Here is a 19,473-nt window from a genome sequence, read left to right as displayed (position 1 = left end):
GATTTAACTGTTCTTGTGGAATGCCTTTTAAATATCAGGCACTTGGTCAGTGCAAGTAGGTGAGGTAATGATATTCATTCAATTTTCATAAGAAAAACTTGCTTAGAGGATTGTTCAATTAAGATCATACAGCTAGGAAGTAGCAAAGTGGATCTTTAGACTGATAGTAAAATTTTCCTTTTACCATATTATAGATGCCTGCTCTGCACCATTTTCACATCACTTCAGAATTTGCAAATGACTTACCAAGGAAAGGGGAGGTGCTATTTAGACTGCATATCACCAACACCTATTGTATTGGATATAGCTCTTAAAAACCTGTCATATCGGTTAACTTATAGGAGCTTTTAAACTACATTTTTAAAGAAAGAATAGTTAAAAGCAAACAAAGAACTATATGTCTTTTTTCTTTGATACCAAGATTGAACCCAGGGGTACTTTACCACTGAGCCACAGTTCTTTTAATGTTTTATTTTGAGACAGGGTTTCACTAAGTTGCTCAAGGCCTACTAAATTACTGAGTCTTCCTGGGATTACTTGAGCCACCACGCCCAGATTTCTTCTTAATTGAATGCACCATTTTCCCCGATTACTAAAATACTGCTTAAAAAAAAATTACCCTAAATTTTTATGTAAAAAAAATAATCTTACTATTTTGTTCCCTCCCTTCTTCCTTCCCTCCCTTCCGCACTCCCAGGATTGAACCCAGGGTCCCATGTGTGCTAGGCAAGCACTCTACCTCTGAGCGACATCCCCAGCCCTTATTTAATTTAGAATTATTTTGTCCATATGGTTTTGTTGTTCTTTCTTACTCTTTGATGTTAGTGTTCTTTTAAATATCACCCATTAAAGAATATTCTGTGCTTTATTTTGACTGATCAATTTGAGGTTTAACTTAATATTTTGGTGTTATAAATCATGATTATAATATTTTCATAAGTTTATGATTATTTCCTTGGAATACATTCATACAGTGAAATTTTTCTGTGCAGTCCCCTCCCCCTTCTCTCCATGTAGTCTGACACACTCTTTCTCCTGTAAAGTTGGTTGGAGTCTTCAGGTCACAAAAATAAATTGCATAATATTTTGATAATAGTGATGAGCTACTGTTTATTGATTATCCACTGGTATTAGGCACTGTACCTTGTATAATGGTCCCAGCATGTCTGTAAGATCAGCTGTTAAAACTCTCACTGTTTGCAGATAAAGAAATAAAAAGACTTTGGGTAAATTAAGTGTCCACACATCATTGCTCTCATTATTATTATTATTTAAGTGTCCACACATCATTGCTCTCATTATTATTATTATTTTTTAAATTTTTTAAATTTGTTTTAATTAGTTTCCACACATCTCTTCTTAACAGTGTTATTCACATAGGGTAATTAGGTTAATCAGTAAAAGATTAGTTGATTGTTAATGTTTTTCTTTTTGCATTCTTTCCCAAAAGGTATAAAAATTAATCTGTTCTTGACTACATATTTAAGCTTTTAATAAATAGCAAGGTGAAATTTAAAGTGATCTTATGAGAACTTTGTGCTTGCAAACATAATGGCAATTTCAGAAAATGGCAATTTCAGCATCCATCTGTGGGGCTTGGCATTTTTACTTGCTGGAATATAATAGATCTTGTGAAATGTATACTTCAAATCCTTCAAAATAAAAATAATTGTTGACTTCTTGAGATCTCTGTTTCTTTAATAGCAGGAAATGTAACACAGCGGCAGAACTGGTGTTCTGCACTGAATCTGAGTAATGCTCATTTAGGTGAACATTTTTGTAGAATCTGAAAGAGAAGCAACTTAGAAGCCTCCAAAATCAAATCTGTTCATTTGGGCATTGATTAAATGGGAATAGTGTTAAAGGGTAGAAAAAAAATAAAACGGTGTGTGTGTGTGTGTGTGTGTGTGTGTGTGTACATGTATGTACACACAGGTATTTTAACTGACATGTGTGGGTTAAGTTCGCTGTTGTCCTGTCTGGAGTATACCCTCCCTCTCCTGCTTACCATTTCTTCTACACGCACTTTTGGTCTGAATACTGACGTTACGTATTTATTGTTGATTATCTTTCTTACTCACTAAAGTAAAAGTTCCATGAAGGCAGGCTTTGCTTGCTCTGTTCATTGCCTTGTCCCTAGCATCTGCCACATGATAGGAATCAAATATCTGATTAATGAAAGAGTCATCCCTTTTGTCCACTTTAACCTACTTATAGAGGTGCTATGTTTAAAAACTAAGTATGGTAGAATGATGTCATTAATTGGATTTTTATCCTAACAGCCGTATCACATGTAAAACATTTTAAATGTTTTACAACTATTAATTTTTAAAAGTTGACTCGACTTGAACTTGAGCAAAAGGGGGGTCTTAAATACTCCCAGTGAGAAGAAAGTAGTTGACTTTTTTTCTGTCTCCCATTTCTAGGTTCTCCGTGGAGGAGCCAGCCAGCGTCCTTTGACCCCAAATCAGAACCAGCAGGGACAGCAAACAGACCCACTAGTGGCAGCTGCAGCTGTAAATTCTGCTCTTGCCTTTGGACAAGGTCTGGCTGCAGGCATGCCAGGTAATACTGCACCTTGTTCCTAACACTTTGAGTAGGGTGGAGGAAAGTCTGCTTTTTGGAGTGATACTGAGAAGAATGTGCATAATTCAGGCTTTCAAGCTTGTTTGGGCTTGTCAAGATTTGGATACTGGCAAGGATGATATACACTTGCCCTCACTTAGACCATAGTTCGTTGATGAGAGCATTATTCTGAGCCAGTTTTAAGTTTTACATGTTGGAGATATATGAATGTCCACACAGCTTGAAATAATGTGATTTTTCTTTGGTGATCAACTTTTTCTCGCTTAGAATTAAGGATGTGGTTGGCCTATCTTAGCACCACTCCAAGGCTTTAGTCTTCATGCCTTTGTGTTTGAATAGCACACTGGGAAGAAAGTCCTGTTATTGATAGGGTCAGTCTTTTTGTATTTTTAGGGTTTTTTAAAATCAGTAATAGAGGTGATTTTAAACTGCCTACTTCTGATACATGTAAAATGAATGTATGGTGTATTATTCTTGGTTTGCTGACCTGGGCTTTGTGGGGGATCAGATGTAGTTTCATATTCTTCACTTAAAAGAGACCTCAACTTAAATTTTGTGTGCCTTTATTGACTGTGGAACATAGCCAAATTAACTGATCCATTCATGAATTCAATGAATAAAGTTAACTTGCTTCATTTGTTAGTCACTAATCCTTTACATTTTATTATCCCATGTGGCTCAAATTAAGATTTATTAGAGATTTCATCTTTTGAAGCCTTTCCTGCTGACTTTTAGGATATTTGTGCTTAGATTATTAAGTGGTATGGAAATACTATGACAGTTGTAATCCTCATAGCTTCTTGTATTTGCATATTTAAGAAATCAGATTAGGGCTGGGGTTGTGGCTCAGCGGTAGAGCACTTGCCTAGCATGTGCGAGGCCCTGGGCTCTATCCTCAGCACCATGTAACGATAAATAAATAAAATAAAGGTATTATGTCCAGCTACAACTAAAAAATAAATATTAAAAAACCCCAGATTATTGGTATATGATTGTTTGTGATAGCCTTGGCTAGCACTTCAAAGAGCACACATATTCCTATCCTACTCAGTCACCTTTCTCACTATCAGCAGAGGAATAACCAACACTTTTCTTTACTGTGCACTTAATTAATATGCTAGAAATCTTGCAAGACTCTTCATTGGATGCCTGGAACCATGGATAGTATATACATACATACTTATATAAAGCATAATTTATAAGTTAAGCACATTAATATCAACAACCATAGCTTTACTGTAGATTCAGGCAAGCTCAGCATATGAGGTCACTCTTTCTTTAAACCAGGCGTTTTCATCTTTTTACTTAGCACTTAATGCCTTCTTGGCATATCTGAATCACTAGCATCACTACTCTTGCACTTGGGACAATTATAAAGTAAAATGATGTTCACTTGCACAAAAGTACTGCAGTACCAAAATTGATCTGACAACTAAGGTAGTCTGATAGAACTAAGTTAACTAATTGGTGGGTAGCATTTATAGAACAGATATGGGGGACAAAGGGATTGTTTATATCTCTGGCAGATGGAGCAGAATAGCATGAGATTTTTGTTATGCTATTCAGTATGGTGCATACTTTAAAAGTTATTTGAATAGTTTATTATTGGGATTTTCCATTTAATATTTTTCCATGGTAACTGAAGTAGTGACAAATAAAACTGTAGATAAGGGGGAACTGCAGTATATCTCTTCATATGCTGACTTTGATATTCCTAGGTTATCCAGTTTTGGCTCCTGCTGCTTACTATGACCAAACTGGTGCTCTTGTGGTGAATGCAGGAGCAAGAAATGGTATTGGAGCTCCTGTTCGGCTTGTAGCTCCTGCCCCAGTCATCATTAGTTCCTCAGCTGCACAAGCAGGTGAGCTTCATCTGAGTGCTTCAGCTAAAGGTATGGGGTGCAAGGAGGGAACTGCTGGTGAAGTGTACCTTAGTTGGTAATTCTCAGCATAGCAATTCTACCCTATAATATTTTGAAGAGAGAATCAGAAGCAGTAAGTGACCTCTGTTGATTCTGATTGGGTTGGGGGGGGGCATGTCATTTACCATCTGGTTAGACACAGGACCGGCTCCATTGAGATCATTAGAAGATGGATTACTCATAGAAAATGTACTGTTGGCAGCATTCCAAGGCTAATGTTACAGATACTGAAGTCATTGTTTTTTAGATAATTTGGTGGGCGTGTATAAGGGGGGGTTTGGCATAGGGTAAGGATAGAGGAAATGGGAAAAAGTAGTGAGAACTGGGCGAGAAATATTTGCTTGGGGTGCAGTGAGAGTTTTTTATATTAAGTTTTAAATGCATTTTTAAAAATTAGCAGCAGTAGAAATGGGAGGATTAAATGAACTCTAGATAGGGCAGAGGGGAAAAGGGGAGGGAGTGGAAGAAAGTGGGCATAGGTGTAGGAAAAATTACCCTAAGTACATGTATGAAGACACAAAGAATGTGACTCTACTTTGTGTACAACCAGAGATAAGAAAAAATAATATCTGGAAGAGAGTGGTATAAAAATATAGGTTTTGGGGGAGCTTTAGTATATGTATGTCACCGTTTGAAAAAAAATCTTATCACAGAAATGTGTGGAATTTGAGATTTTAGAAAGTAGTTGTATTTAATGGATACATTTGATGTTTGTACCCCTTTTAAACTACACATGCTTTAAATAAGCTGCCAACATAGTGAGCTTGCTCCCTTGGTATTTTGACTTCAAATCAAAAGTAGAAATAGAAAGTAGAAGCTTCAAATGAAGGGATCAAAGATAGATTTGTACAGTTCTTTTCAACGTTTATGTCTGCCTTGAAAAGATAGGTAGCATTAAGAGGTTTAAAAATGGGTAAAAAAAAAAAAATGTAGTTTGGAAATGCGCCTAAGCCCTTTCATAGCTAAATGGTTTGCTTTCTTCACAGCTGTTGCAGCGGCTGCAGCTTCAGCAAATGGAGCCGCTGGTGGTCTTGCTGGAACTACAAACGGACCATTTCGCCCTCTAGGAACCCAGCAGCCTCAGCCCCAGCCCCAGCAGCAGCCCAGTAACAACCTCGCATCCAGTTCTTTCTATGGCAACAACTCTCTGAGCAGCAACTCACAAAGCAGCTCCCTCTTCTCCCAGGGCTCTGCCCAACCTGCCAACACATCGTTGGGATTTGGAAGTAGCAGTTCTCTTGGTGCCACCCTGGGATCGGCCCTTGGAGGATTTGGAACAGCAGGTAGAAATCAAACTGATATGCTGTTAAAACTGAATTTTAATTATTATTATAATCTTTCTGGAACCCTTACAATGCATGGAACCCTGGACAGATATCACAGGCAGATCTGGATCGAGCCCCGTGGGAATCCAGCCAGCCCACACAATCTTTGAGATGATGGACTTTTGAAATCAAATTGCACAGTTGGGATCAATTTTAGGTCCATGCTCATGTTGCAACTTATTTACACTCACATAGTTAATTTGTTTCAGGTACTTAAACAGGAGATTTTTTGTAGGCAGTGGTAAGAATATGGAAGGCACTATAGAATTGTGGATGTTAAAAACTGATGGAGAGTACTTTGGAGGATCACAGGGCTGGGTACTCCACATTCCAGACTGTGCCCAGTGCTTGGCTTGCAGACCATAAAGAGTTAGGAGTTTTCTCCAGTCTTTCAAACAACATTAAAGAAGACATTGTGGAAAATTGGGAGGAAGGATATGAGACAAAACATTTTTAATGTTTTGATGGGAGAAAAGAAGTAGGAATGTAGTCTGGTGAACAATGGGATAATTGCAGTAGTTATAAAACAATGTGATCTCAAAACGGAAAGGCATGATTAAGAGAAAGTATCCTAATTGGAATTGGAGGCTAGTAGTAACTCTTGATGGAGCCCACTGAGAAAACAGGCTTTCATGTGTAAGTCTTATGTAGTGGGGCAGTGCCCCATTTAGAGATTTTTTTTTTTTCCCCTGTATTCCATTTTTCTACTTTGGGTGGATGAAAGGCATTCTTTCTAGTCCATTTTCTTTCACCTTTTCCCATAGCTCATGTGGCCGTCAGAGTTTTTTAACCCGTTCCCATCCCATAATATATATGACACCAGAGGAAGGTAAATTTGCCATATACGTGTGATATTGTTGAACAAAAGTTTCATGTTTTCCTGAGCCATGTCCTCTTTATTACTTTATCTGTCCCTAGAACTGCTACATTAATAATTAGGCTGTCTCTGCTGACAAATTTGCGGTGGTAAGGAGTCTGGATCAAAGTGTTAGGAACAGGTCACTGGGCTTGTTCTTCGAAGAACAGGCCTGTTCTTATCTGCATTGTTTTAATTCCATTTTAGTTGCAAACTCCAACACTGGCAGTGGCTCCCGCCGTGACTCCCTGACTGGCAGCAGTGACCTTTATAAGAGGACATCGAGCAGCTTGACCCCCATTGGACACAGTTTTTATAACGGCCTTAGCTTTTCCTCCTCTCCTGGACCCGTGGGCATGCCTCTCCCTAGTCAGGGACCAGGACATTCACAGACACCACCTCCTTCCCTCTCTTCACATGGATCCTCTTCAAGCTTAAACCTGGGTAAGAACCATTACTCTAACACCACCTTGAACTCTAGAAATCTCTTGCCACCGATGACATTACAAGTACTTTGCATAAGCAAAGGCCAAACCCTTTATCCTAGAAGTGTCCTGGGTGTTCTGTGCCTTCTGTAAATACCTCATGTTGTTTAGGCTGTGCCTATAGCTAGTATAGCAGTTTGTGATTGATTAACATTTGGGTACATTCCCTGTATATTCACTTCAGATTTAGTACAAACTTCTGTGTTCTTTGGCTACTTGTGGGAGTCTTTCGTCATAAACACAGTACAGGTTCATTTCAGTGAAAGTGGAGAACACAGAGATAGGATTTATTCAGTTAGCATCATCACTTGAAATACTACCACTATGAATATTTTACTATTTCTTTTCAGATCTCCCCCCATATATACAGTTAATAACTTGCTTTTCACATAAAACATTTTATATAATTTTTTTGCCAAATTTTTAGTATTTGTAAGTATACTCTTAAACTACACAGCATGCTAATCAGTAGATACCTATTTCCCTATAGTTTATTTAGATTACCTTATGTTTGGGATTTTTTAAATGTTACTATGTAGATCTAGGAAATGAAGAGTTTGAGCAGCTGGCCGTAAGAATGAAGAGAATTATATTAGCATTTTGGGTGGCAAATCTCTTAAATCAGGAGGTAGGAGATAATTTCTTATCACATGGGGTACCCTCCGCTCTCCCAGTTGCACATCATGTTTGAGTTTTGAGGGTCAGATTGATTTCTTAGATGGGGGAAAGTTGAAGTGTAGAAATGGAGTGATCATATATTTTTATAAGTGAATGGGTGTGCTATTAATGTTTCTGTGTTAATAAGCTTAAATCAGTTTTGTCCTGGGCAGGTCAACATGCCTGGCCATTTTACTTAAAAGATTTTGTTTTTAACCAGCAAGTTTAAGCGTGGTTTCATGGATTCAAGTGAGGACTAACTAAAAGCAAATGTGATGCCTTCCTATAGAAAACAAAGACTAGAAAATGATATATAAAAACAAAAAGAGTCTGAAGTGTGTGGGGCAGTTAAGTTATTGTTCTAGAAATGAGAGTGGAATCTTTGAGTGTGAAAGCATTTGAGTATATTCATTTGTTTGCTGATGTGTGTACTTTGAGGTTTAGAAAATTTGTAGCAACATTTCCTGATTGGTACATCCACAGTGAATGTGTGGTATTTTGTACAATAGTCTTTCCAAGAGACAGAATGCCTGGCTTTAATGACTGGGGTCTATTGCAAAATCTGGAGGTGGGGTGAAAGTTCCAGTTTGATGTGTGATTAGAAGAGAGGAATGAATGAACATTTAATGATAGCTAGTATTAATAGTTTTGGGTCCTATACATGCAGCTTTGAAAGGTGTAGGCATTATCCCTATGTTACAGATGCAAGCCTCATAACTCAAATGTCTTGTTTACGTTCTCTCAGATTTGAACAAAGTTTTGACTCCAAAGCAGACAATTTCCGTGTGCATCTTGTCACATGATGTGCCTAGGGTATCTTTTGAACCAGTGCATTTTCAGATGCAGGAGTAACCTTTTAATACTTGGTTTAAATATTTGAACTAGGCCATTCCACACTAAGTACTAAATAAATCTCTCCATTTGTTAATTGCTTTTAAGAGATACCTAGTAAATATTTTAAGCTTTTAAGCCCAGGTGGGCTCTCTAGTGAATATTCAACTGTGCTGTTGAAGTGTGTAAGCAGCCACAGGCAAAAGGTAAATGAATGAGTGTGTAGCTGTCTTCTAATAAATCTTTATTTACAAAAATAGTTAGCAGGCCAGATTTATTCTGTGGGCTGTAATGTTTTTAGCTGTTGAACTGATGCTGTGGCTGTTGGACTGTGAAAATGGAACTTGCAGCCATTCCTCTTCCTAGTGTAGCAGCAATAGGATGATACTTCTTAATTATTTCCTATTTAACAAGAGAACACAAATTATCAGTGCATTGTTTCTTGTTTTAATGACTTACTGCATGCATAGATTTGTGTTTAACATATTTTTCCTTCTAAAAAATTTACCTTGTTTAAGTAATTTGTTCTGATGCATTTGCATTGGACTACCATTGCTGCATATAATACATGTATCATACATGCCATTCCTGAGGAGCTTCATGTCTGGATCAGTAGGTTTGCCTTAGCTCAGTTTCTTGCTTAGAAAAGGGTTTTTGTATGCTTTAATCTTAAAAGAGAAAATTTGAGAATTTGAGAAAATAGAGGTGTGGTGGTTGGTTACTAACAGCGTCCATCTAAAGGTCCCAAAGATATTTTGGTGCAATAAACTTATCAAATATATATTAGGCACACCTAAAATATAGTTTCTAATTCCTAATACTATTTCACTGCTACCACCAGCCGTCAGTTCTTAGATCATGAGCAGCCATACTATGAACTTGATACTCAATGTGTTGAATACTCAGAATTTTCTAACTCATGCACACATGAATTAAACTTATTTAATGAACTTTCTAATACCACATGTATATTATGTTTGGATGCACATTCAGCCCAAGCTCTCTGTTTTTCCAATATGGATCTCTTCTCTGTCACATTATTTTCACACATCCTCTCAGCAGTTAGACATGTTAGACTTCTTAAAAAGTTAGTTGTAGTTTTTTCATTGCTTACTAATCAATGACTTACTGAGTGCCTATGTAAGAATCCTCAGTAGCTTTTCACTACCAATTGAAAGTCCAGATCTAGAGAAAAAGAATTTTTTTTACCAAGTTACATTTTTACATATTTTAAAATTCAACTATTATACAATGAGTTTTTATAAACTGTCAGTTGTGCAACCATAATCCATTTTAGAATATTTCCACCCCCTTAGAAGATTCTCCCATGCTCATTTGAAGTTAATCTCTATCCCCATCCTCAGTCGACCCTGATCTACTTTCTTTCTAAATTTTCATTTTCTCCAGGTTCTTTCTCTTTGCATGGTTTATTTTGTGGGTGTTGGCGGAGGTGGGGGCATGAGTGCTGTTCTGTGTACCGACACCAGGATCTCATGCATGGTAGGCAAGTGCTCTGCCACTGACCTACACCCTAAGCTCTTTTTTTAAATTTTATTTTGAGGCATGGTTTTGCTGAGTTGTGGAGGCTAGTCTGGAACTTGTGATCCTCCTGCCTCAAGTCTCTGAAGCTGCTTGTGTTCCTGTGCCCAGCTTCTCTTTTCATGTTTTTGAGATTCATCCATGATCTCTATTATGTGTCAGTAGATTTTCCTTTTTTATTGTTGAATTGCCTTCCTTTTTATGGATATATCACATTTTGCCCTATTCATAGCTGGTGATGTTTCATTGGTTCCAGCTTTTGATTGTTAGAAATAATGTTGCTGTGAACATTAGCATGCAAGTCTGTCTGTGGACACATTGATTTCTCTAGGAGTAGAATTGCTGGGTTGTTTATTAGTTTTGTGTTTAGCTTTTTAGAAACTTGTCAGCAAACTGTTTTACAAATTTGATGCAGCCTTTTACCTTCTCAACAGTAGTGTGAGGATTCCATTTTCTTTATTTCCTCATCAGCATTTATTATTATCTGTCTTACACAGCTATTCTAGGGGTCATGAAACGGTCTCTCTCTCTGTCTCTCTGTCTTTTTAGGTGTAGATGGACACAACACAATGCCTTTATTTTTATGTGGTGCTGAGGATCGAACCCGGGTCCCACCTGTGCTAGGCGAGCGCTCTACCGCTGAGCCACAATCCCAGCCCCCAATGTCTACCTCATTTGATTTTATTTTCCATTTCCCTAATAACTCATGATCTTTTTTTTTTTAAATAGTTGTAGATGGACAGCATGCCTTTATTTGTTTAGTTTTTTTTTTTTTTTTTTTTTTTAATATATGTGGTGCTAAGTATCAAACCCAGTGCCTCACACATTCGAGGCAGGAGCTCTGCCACTGAGCACAATATCCTCAGACCCCAAATGTGTTTTAAAGTGCTACAATTTTTTTAAACTTTGGTAAGTTCCTTTTATTGTGCTTTTGGTATAGGATCTAAGAAATCTTTGGCTAACTCAAGGTCTTGAAGATTTTATCCTGTATTTATTCTGAAAACCATTGTTTCAGCTTTCACTTTAAGCTGATCTTTTTTTGTGGGGGGAGGGGTACCTGAGAGTGAATTCAGGGTCACTCGACCACTGAGCCACACCCCCAGCCCTAAATAGTATTTCTTTTAGAGACAGGGTCTCGTTGAGTTGCTTAGCACCTCGAGGTTGCTGAGGCTGGCTTTGAACTTTGATAATTTGAGTCTCAGCCTCTCAAGCTGCTGGGCTTAAGCATGATGCATTTTGAGTTGATTCTTGTGTATTTTGTTTGCTCATCTTTCCTCACATGAATATCTAGTTCTGGCACTAAACTTCAGCATAGTTTTGTAATTTTTTAGTGCATGGGTTTTGCATTGCTTTTGTTAAATTTATTCCAAAGTATATATTTTGTATGCTATTATGACCGGAATTGTATTCTAGTTTTAGTTTTTGGATTATTTGTTTGCTTTATAGAAATACAATTTTGTGCATTCATATGCTATCCTGTGACTTCACTGTTACTTATTAGTTCTACTGGTTTGCGGTGAAATTTTAGTATTTTCTATATGTATGATCCTATCTCTTGAGGGGAAAAAAAAGGTCAGTTTTTACAATCTAGATGCATTTATTTTTTTTCCTTGCCTGATTGGGTAGAACTGGGCAGAACTTCAATTCTGTGTTAAATAGAATAGATGCAAGCATACATTCTTGCCTTGATCTGATCTTGGGAGTGAAGTTTTCATCTTTACCTGTAAGTATGATTATAATTTGTTTTAAATAGTCTTATTTATTGGGTTGAGGTAATTTCCTACTTTTCCAAATTACTGAGTTTTTGTCATGATTGGGTTAAGTGTTTTTTAACCTTCTGTGAATATGGTACATTGCATTAATTGATTTTAGAGTGTGAACTCTACCTTGCATTCCAGGGATAAAATTCACATGGTCATGTTAGATTCAGTTTGTTAATGTTTTTCTTTGTAGATTTTGCATTTGTATTTGGGAAGGATATCTGTTATTTTTCTTCTTGTGATGTCTTTATGTGGTGTCAGGGGGATATATGTAAGCATGAATTTGGAAATTTATCGCTCCCCCTGTAGTTTTGTGGAGTATTGGTATTACTTCTTTAAATGATCATAAAATTCACCAGTGAAGCAATCTTTTGTTTGTTTGTACTTTTAAATAATTAAAAATAAAATTTTTAGTGATTAATTAAATTTATTTACATCCTTCATGTCTTACAGGTTTGGGTTTTTGGGTTTTGTATTTCTTGTGTCAGTTTTGGTAGTTCATGACATTAAGGAATTTGTCCCATTTCATCTAGGCTCTCAGGGTTGTTGGCGTAAATTATAATTTTTAAAAAGTGAAATCACTTTTTTCTCTCTCAGTCTCCTACTCCCATGTGTACGCATGAAAGCACGCTTGGTAATACATATAATTTTTTTTGGTAATCCTTGCTAAGGCAGATGTTCTTAAGTATTTACTTTGTTTGGCTTAAGTATGTTTTGTATTTCTCAATTTAACAATATTATTTTTACATGTATCAATAGGTAAATAATAATGCCATTATTAGCAACTGGATGTATAAATCTGATTTGTAGCTTCTGTGCGGGTTAGATGAAGTCCATAAGCTCCCACCTATGCCTAAAGTGTCCACCTCTAGTAAATTCTGCTTCCTTTCTCATAAAGAAAAGACATTGGAGATGATGTGGATTTGAGTATATGAAAAGTCTGATTTTCTTTTTTCCTGATAACTAGAGATTGAATCCAGATTGCTGTACCACTGAGCTGTATCTCCAGTCTTAAATTTTTGACATATGGTGTTGCTAAATTGTTCAGACTGGCCTCAAACTTGTGGTTCTTCTTTCTTAATATTTTTTTTTTTTAAGAGGAGAGAGAGAGAGAGACAGAGAATTTTTAATATTTATTTTTTAGTTCTTGGCGGACACAACATCTTTGTTGGTATGTGGTGCTGAGGATCGAACCTGGGTCGCACTCATGCCAGGCGAGCGCGTTACCGCTTGAGCCACATCCCCAGCCCAGTGGTCCTTCTTTCTGCCTCAGCCTCCCGAATTGCTGGAATTACCTACATGTCTACCACACCCAGCCCCAAAGTCTGATTCATAATGGTTTTATGTCCTGAAACCCTGCCTACCCATAAATCTCTTTGTCCTATACCCATCCCCTCCCTTTCTGATGATTAATGGTTTTCTGCACAATTCTAGGTTATACCTTTTCAAACTCCAAGAATCAAGATATGGGAGATAAAATATATCATTAAGTGTATGGTTGACAACTCCCAGGCTTTTCACATTCTCTCTGGAAGAAGAGTGTTCTGCTTGTTCATTCCTTTAGGGTGGTGGAAATACAATAAAAATATGCAGAACCAAATTTCATTTTAAAGGTGGCAAGCTGGGTCTTTGCTCATTAAGCTTCTGTTCAATCTGTGAGCACCAATAGGATGGAACAGAGGTGGTCATTGGCAGAAAACCCTCAGTAACATTATAGTAAACATCTAGGGTTCACAGTAATTTAAATGAAAACATTTAAGCTCTTAATTTTTGTGGCAAGTTGTTGTAGGACACAGCCCAATGAAATCTACCACTGTCAAAACCTTGTAGAAAATAGGGAAGCCACAGGAGGCTGTTTGTAAAGCATTATGGGAAATCTTTCTGGGCTGGGGTTATGGCTCAGTGGTAGAGTGTTTACCTTGCATGTGCAAGGCCCTGGGTTCAATCCTTAGCACCACATATAAATAAATGAAATAAAGTTATTGTGTCCAACTACAACAAATAAATAAATAAACAAACAAACAAACAAATAAATCTTTCTTTCAAAACAGATTGGAAGTTCGAGCACCTTCAGGGTTCTCATGGTTTGGGTATGTGTAGGTGCACCAACTGAGAGGAGCTGAAAAATATGCTCCTTCATATTCCTCATCCAATTGAAATTAAATCAACAAATACTTGACTGATGTTCTACTGTCTGCTAAGCAGCATTTCATAAAACATCCAAAGAACCTATATCTCAACTAAAAGATTAGGCATTGGTTTACCATTTAAAGAAATATTGCTTATCCTGCACAGAGTGTGTCTGAATTATCAGTTTGACATTTGTTATTTAGTGCCTGGAAATGTTTCTTTTCCCTCTTGGAGATTTGTATATTTCTTTTTTTCCCAATACTAAAAACGATGAGTGTGCTCACATGCAGACCTGTGTTTATACATATCTGGCAATCATGGAAACTAGAGTTAAAAAATCTAAACTCCAGGGCAAATGTACCAACATGTATTATAGTCATATTAACCATTATTCCCTCTTGCCTTTTATGTTATCGATTAGCGCACTTTTGGCCACGATAACAGAAAAATCCAACCATAATAGCTTAAACCAGAAGTGCGTTTATTGGCTCATACAACTGAAAGCATATTAGTAGGGTAGTGACAGGGTTGGTTGGTTTGTGCCATCATTCAGTGTTGTCACCAAGGACCTGGCTTTCTTCCAGTATATGTTCTGCCTTGATCAGTGACCAGCACCTTAAGATACTACTGTTCAGATGTTTTCAGAACTGTATGCGTTTGTTCCGTTTCTCCTGGAAGCGAGTTGTTGATGCCCTGCCTCCCCAGCATCCACTGTCCCACCCTACCATCACTTTCTTCGTCCATTGCTCAGGGAAAAAGAGGGGTTTCTGAAATGGAGTAAAGTAACAATCATATGGCTATCATTTTCTTTTCACAGCTTCTTTTTTCCTTTTCTTAAAATTTCGTTTTTCCATTTGGATTAAGAAATACCATCGAATTTGACAAAAATAGCAATGTCCTGGAGAACAAGAAAACAATGTAACTGAGTTTGAAAATGACTCTTGTAATTGCAAGGGTCATGATCCTGGAATTGAGAGACTGGTTTTGAATTTTGGCTGTGAAAATTATGGATATTGTGTATTTGGATGAGCATTTCATCTCTCAGAGATGTAATTTCCTATTACATAAATGGGAATTAAAATTTTCTTTCTAAAAATACCAGTGAGAATTTGATAGAATGTGTGCAACAGAGAACCTGGTAATGTAGAACAAGGCATAGGACTCACGCTCAGTAAGCATTGAGCACAATTTAACACTGAGCCATTTTCTTTTGGTTCCATCACTTTCATTCAGACCCAGACTTTTGAAGGTGGGCCATGGAATTTGTGGAGAAATCCAAGTCAGGTATCTTTCTGCAGTTACCATTAACTGCAATCTAGACATTCTTTAAACATCTAAAGAAATTAATAAGCAATTCAGGTGGATGCCTTTTCTCGTAGATTCTAATTTTTTATTCATCTAAGCTCTTCATGGTTTATGTGGTATTTCTTACTTAACTTTACTTCTTGTTGTTGTTTTGTTTGTTTAAGAGGAGTGGAGAAAAATCAGTCTAAGGTTGGGGGTATAACTCAGTGGTGAGCACTTACCTAGTACAAGTCCCTGGGTTTAGTCCCCAGCACTGCCTAAAACAAACAAAAAGGCTTATATTATAAAACTGTGTTGGAAAACATTCTCATTATAATTTAGTATGTTGGTTTACTTTTTTTTTTTTTTTAATGGTATTAGGGATTAATCCCAAGGCCTGTGCTTTAATCACCGAGCTACACCTCTATCCTTGCTTTACTCTCTGATTAGCCTTTTGCTCATATGTCTGGTTTACCTATTCAGGAAGTCACAATTATCCCCTTGTCACCAGTCCTAACAGTGATGTCAGTGGCATGAAGGTTGTTGCTACTGCAGTCATTTCATGCTCTATCCCATAGAAATCATGAGCGGCAGTTCTCAAAGTGTGTCTTCTTTTTTCTACCCTCTTATCCTCTATCTTGCATGTCTTAGTGGTTTTCAGATGTCTATTTGGCAACAGAATTATTCCTTCAAATAAAGATTTTGGAGGTTTCATATATAGGTGGGTTTATATAAACAGATTAATCTGGATCTTTAGGGATGAGTCTCATGAGAGTGGAGTTTAGGAATAAAGGGAGTCTCCACAGAGCTTAGAGTGGACAACCACTGAAGCTCGGTGCTTTTTGTGGTTTCTGAGTCCTTGCTGCTGGTGCTTCGGTGCTGGGTTCACACGGTCGGCACGTTTCCTTATTTTATTTACTAAAGGCTGCACTTACTATTGCTCCATTCTTGCCAGCAGTCTACTGTCAGTAGTAAAAAGCATTTCCTTCACAATCTTTGCACGAAAGTTTCCTTCCAGTTTGGTAAGTTATGAAGTTGCAGCACTAATAAAATCGAGTTAACACAAAAGCAACAGAATTGAAGAAATCAGAGATGATGCAATGCAGGCTTCATGTATTGCGATGATTTTTCGTCTTTTGAATGACATTCTACAAGAATGGTTCTTAAGTCCTTCTGTTCTGTAACCAACAGGAGGACTAACAAATGGCAGTGGAAGATACATCTCTGCTGCTCCCGGCGCTGAAGCCAAGTACCGCAGCGCAAGCAGCGCCTCCAGCCTCTTCAGCCCCAGCAGCACCCTTTTTTCTTCTTCTCGTTTACGATATGGAATGTCTGATGTCATGCCCTCTGGCAGGAGCAGACTTTTGGAAGATTTTCGAAATAACCGGTACCCTAATTTGCAACTTCGGGAGATTGCTGGACATATAATGGAATTTTCCCAAGACCAGCATGGGTCCAGGTGAGGAGTTGGCTTTGGCGCTGGAAGTAATTGAAACCTTAATGCCTGAGATTCCATACCTCAGGTAGGCATGTATGAAAACAAATAGCCATAGTATTAGTCAAACAAAGTATATAGCTAGTGTGCCTCCTGGTACTCTGTTCACTTCAGAGGGATGTGGATTGTGAGGGTTGCCTGAGAAGCAAATATTTGGAAAGAGCCTTTAGTTGTCTGGATCACATGCTTCAAGGAACCCTTCCTTCTGCCTGTCTGACAGAGTGGTAGTTTGTGTTTCTAGTTTAGGAGAATCTCCAAAAACTTTGTAGTTTAAGAAATAGAGGCACTATACAAATATGTGCACACACTTTTGCTACTTGAAGCATTACAAAGAATCTTTTGCTCTCAAAAAGACATCATTTAAACCTAATTTTGGATCTTGGGTGCTTCAGAGTAAGACAAGTCTACCAGCTGTGGAGGTGAGAGAACAAGCCAACATGGAAACTAGATTTAGATTTGGCTTGGCTTAACCCTTCTGTTGGGCTGTTCTAGGACTTTGCAGAAGGGGAATATGGTCCTAGAGACTAGGCGACATCCCTATCCTTCTTTCCCATTTCTGTTTCTGCTTCTTTCTTTCTCTATGTCGGTGTTCAGTGAAAAAGCTTTTAATAATCTCCTTCCTCTTCCAAGTTTTTCTGACTTACTGTTGTGCAAGAATTTCTTATATTTGGATTATGATAATGTTTTTTAAACTGGGGATTGAACACAAGGGTGCTTAGCCACTGAGCCACATCCCAGCCCATTTTTTAAATTTTCTATTTTGAGACATGGTCTTGCTAATTTCCTGAGGCCGGCCTTAAACTTGTGGTCCTTCTGCCTCAACCTCCCAAGTCTGTGGGATTAAGGCATGTGCCCATACACCCAACTTTATATTTGCATTCTATAGGCCAGATTAAGAAATACCATGCTTTTCCTGATATAGTCACCTGAATCAAACAAGGCAAACTGAATGGCCATTACTTCAGAAGATAATAAATGCTACTTCTTACAGATATGGGTCAAAGAATATAGTAAGGACAATAAGGTTGGAAGTCATTGAAGTAAGACTTATTTCTAAAGGCAAAATCAAGTTCACAGTTTTGTATACAAACCCTTCTGTAATAAAATATACTAAAATTTTAAATATACTTTTAAAATTTCAGCTAAGTTAAGGGATAATTCCCCCTTTCAGAAATTTTTCTTCAAGAGATTCATTTAAACAGTGTTCAATTTCTTGTATGCCAATGCAAATGCATATCCCAGTACTGATATTTAAAGTGTCGTATACTTGTTAATTTCCAAGTCTTCTTAACATGCTGTGCTTGCCCCTTTTACTTTGACTTCAGATTCATTCAGCTGAAACTAGAGCGTGCCACAGCAGCTGAGCGCCAGCTTGTCTTCAATGAAATCCTCCAGGCTGCTTACCAACTAATGGTGGATGTGTTTGGAAATTATGTCATTCAGAAGTTCTTTGAAGTGAGTCTTTGTTCTTTCTGTTCTTTGACTTTATATAATATCTAGAGTATTTTGATTTTCATTGGCATTTTCAAGAATAGCAGTTCTATTCCTGTCTTAAAATGAAGTGTGTGTGGTCTTTTTGAAGTTCTCTTTCAGTATTTTTCCAACTTGTTAGCAACACTTTATTTTGTATGGTTTAAATACCCAAGCAGATGATGCCAGTGTATTCTGGCAGTGTAGCTTGACAATTGTTCTCATTTAGGACCTAGTACATTATTTCTGATTGTCAAAATGGTTTCACCAAACATGTTTCTTTAGGATGGTATTTGTTAAGGTATTTTAGCAGGATCACAAATTAAGGCACTTTGGAAAATGTGAAAAATTTTTCAAAAGATTCCTAGAGAGAATTGTCTTTGAATACCATTTTCGGTTTTTTCCCACCATAGGCCAGGTCGTGATGATTGCTAATTGCTTTCTGGGAGATCCTTTGGCCTTGACTTCTTATTTTACTTTGCAATTTGAATAATGTGTACTTTTGTATCATTGTCTTTGGAAAGGATTAATGTGTGATTCCTTTAATGAATTAAAAATTTCAAGGAGGCAGCGATTTGTTGCTTGACAGTTGCCACCAACCTAAAGTCAAAATGGCAAAATGGAGAATCTGGTGGGGTTGGTACTGAATAAAACTTGCCACCAAACAGATTTGTCCTATATTTTATTTTATTTCATTTGTTTGAGGATTAAAAAATGGCGAACTCACAGGTTTTATTTTTTTTCCTCATTTTTCTCATATGGACTTATATTCTAGACTAAATGCTCCAGCTGTGAACTAAGAAACCAGTCTAAATGTAACCACTGTATTTCTGATTTTAGAATGTCTCTGTACTACCATTTTGTTACAGATATAAAAGCAGAGAACTGTAGCTCTGGTGGCTGGTGCAGCTTGAGACAGTAGACGATACAGTAGAGAGTAGGCCTATGGTTTAGAACAAGCTGGAGCTAGTATATTTGTACAGAAAAGGAGGGTTTATGATAATTCATAAATTCTTCTCTTGTCTGATGCTAATGCTATTCAAGTAGAGATTAAAAAGCTAAGGGCAGGAAATCCTTCTTAGTACCATTTTAGGATCATATAGCATTGCTTCTTTTTTTAAAAAATATTTTTA

The 19,473-nt window shown here is 37.3% G+C and overlaps 1 protein-coding gene and 1 non-coding gene across 29 annotated transcripts in view; both read left to right on the top strand.

The window, feature by feature from the left end:
• Pum1 (pumilio RNA binding family member 1) overlaps positions 1-19,473 on the top strand; it is a 120,380-nt gene that overhangs the window by 84,493 nt on the left and 16,414 nt on the right. For 23 of the 28 annotated variants that reach the window (XM_078025787.1, XM_078025783.1, XM_078025782.1 and 20 more), the window contains 6 exons: positions 2,427-2,565; positions 4,305-4,448; positions 5,495-5,791; positions 6,897-7,133; positions 16,567-16,834; positions 18,196-18,325. In XM_078025787.1, the coding sequence (XP_077881913.1) occupies positions 2,427-2,565; positions 4,305-4,448; positions 5,495-5,791; positions 6,897-7,133; positions 16,567-16,834; positions 18,196-18,325 (1,215 nt within the window). The remainder of the gene's footprint in view (positions 1-2,426; positions 2,566-4,304; positions 4,449-5,494; positions 5,792-6,896; positions 7,134-16,566; positions 16,835-18,195; positions 18,326-19,473) is intronic. The other 5 variants (XM_078025778.1, XM_078025777.1, XM_078025780.1 and 2 more) reach the window with 1 other exon arrangement.
• Positions 2,692-2,764, top strand: LOC120891062 (small nucleolar RNA SNORD103/SNORD85). Its single transcript, XR_005735494.1, has one exon. It is a non-coding gene; the product is annotated as a small nucleolar RNA SNORD103/SNORD85 (small nucleolar RNA).

The sequence above is a fragment of the Ictidomys tridecemlineatus genome, chromosome 11, assembly GCF_052094955.1.
Source record: "Ictidomys tridecemlineatus isolate mIctTri1 chromosome 11, mIctTri1.hap1, whole genome shotgun sequence".
NCBI classification, from domain to species: domain Eukaryota; kingdom Metazoa; phylum Chordata; class Mammalia; order Rodentia; family Sciuridae; genus Ictidomys; species Ictidomys tridecemlineatus.
Note: the sequence above shows the minus strand (reverse complement) of the source record. Positions and strands in the feature narration are given on the sequence as shown.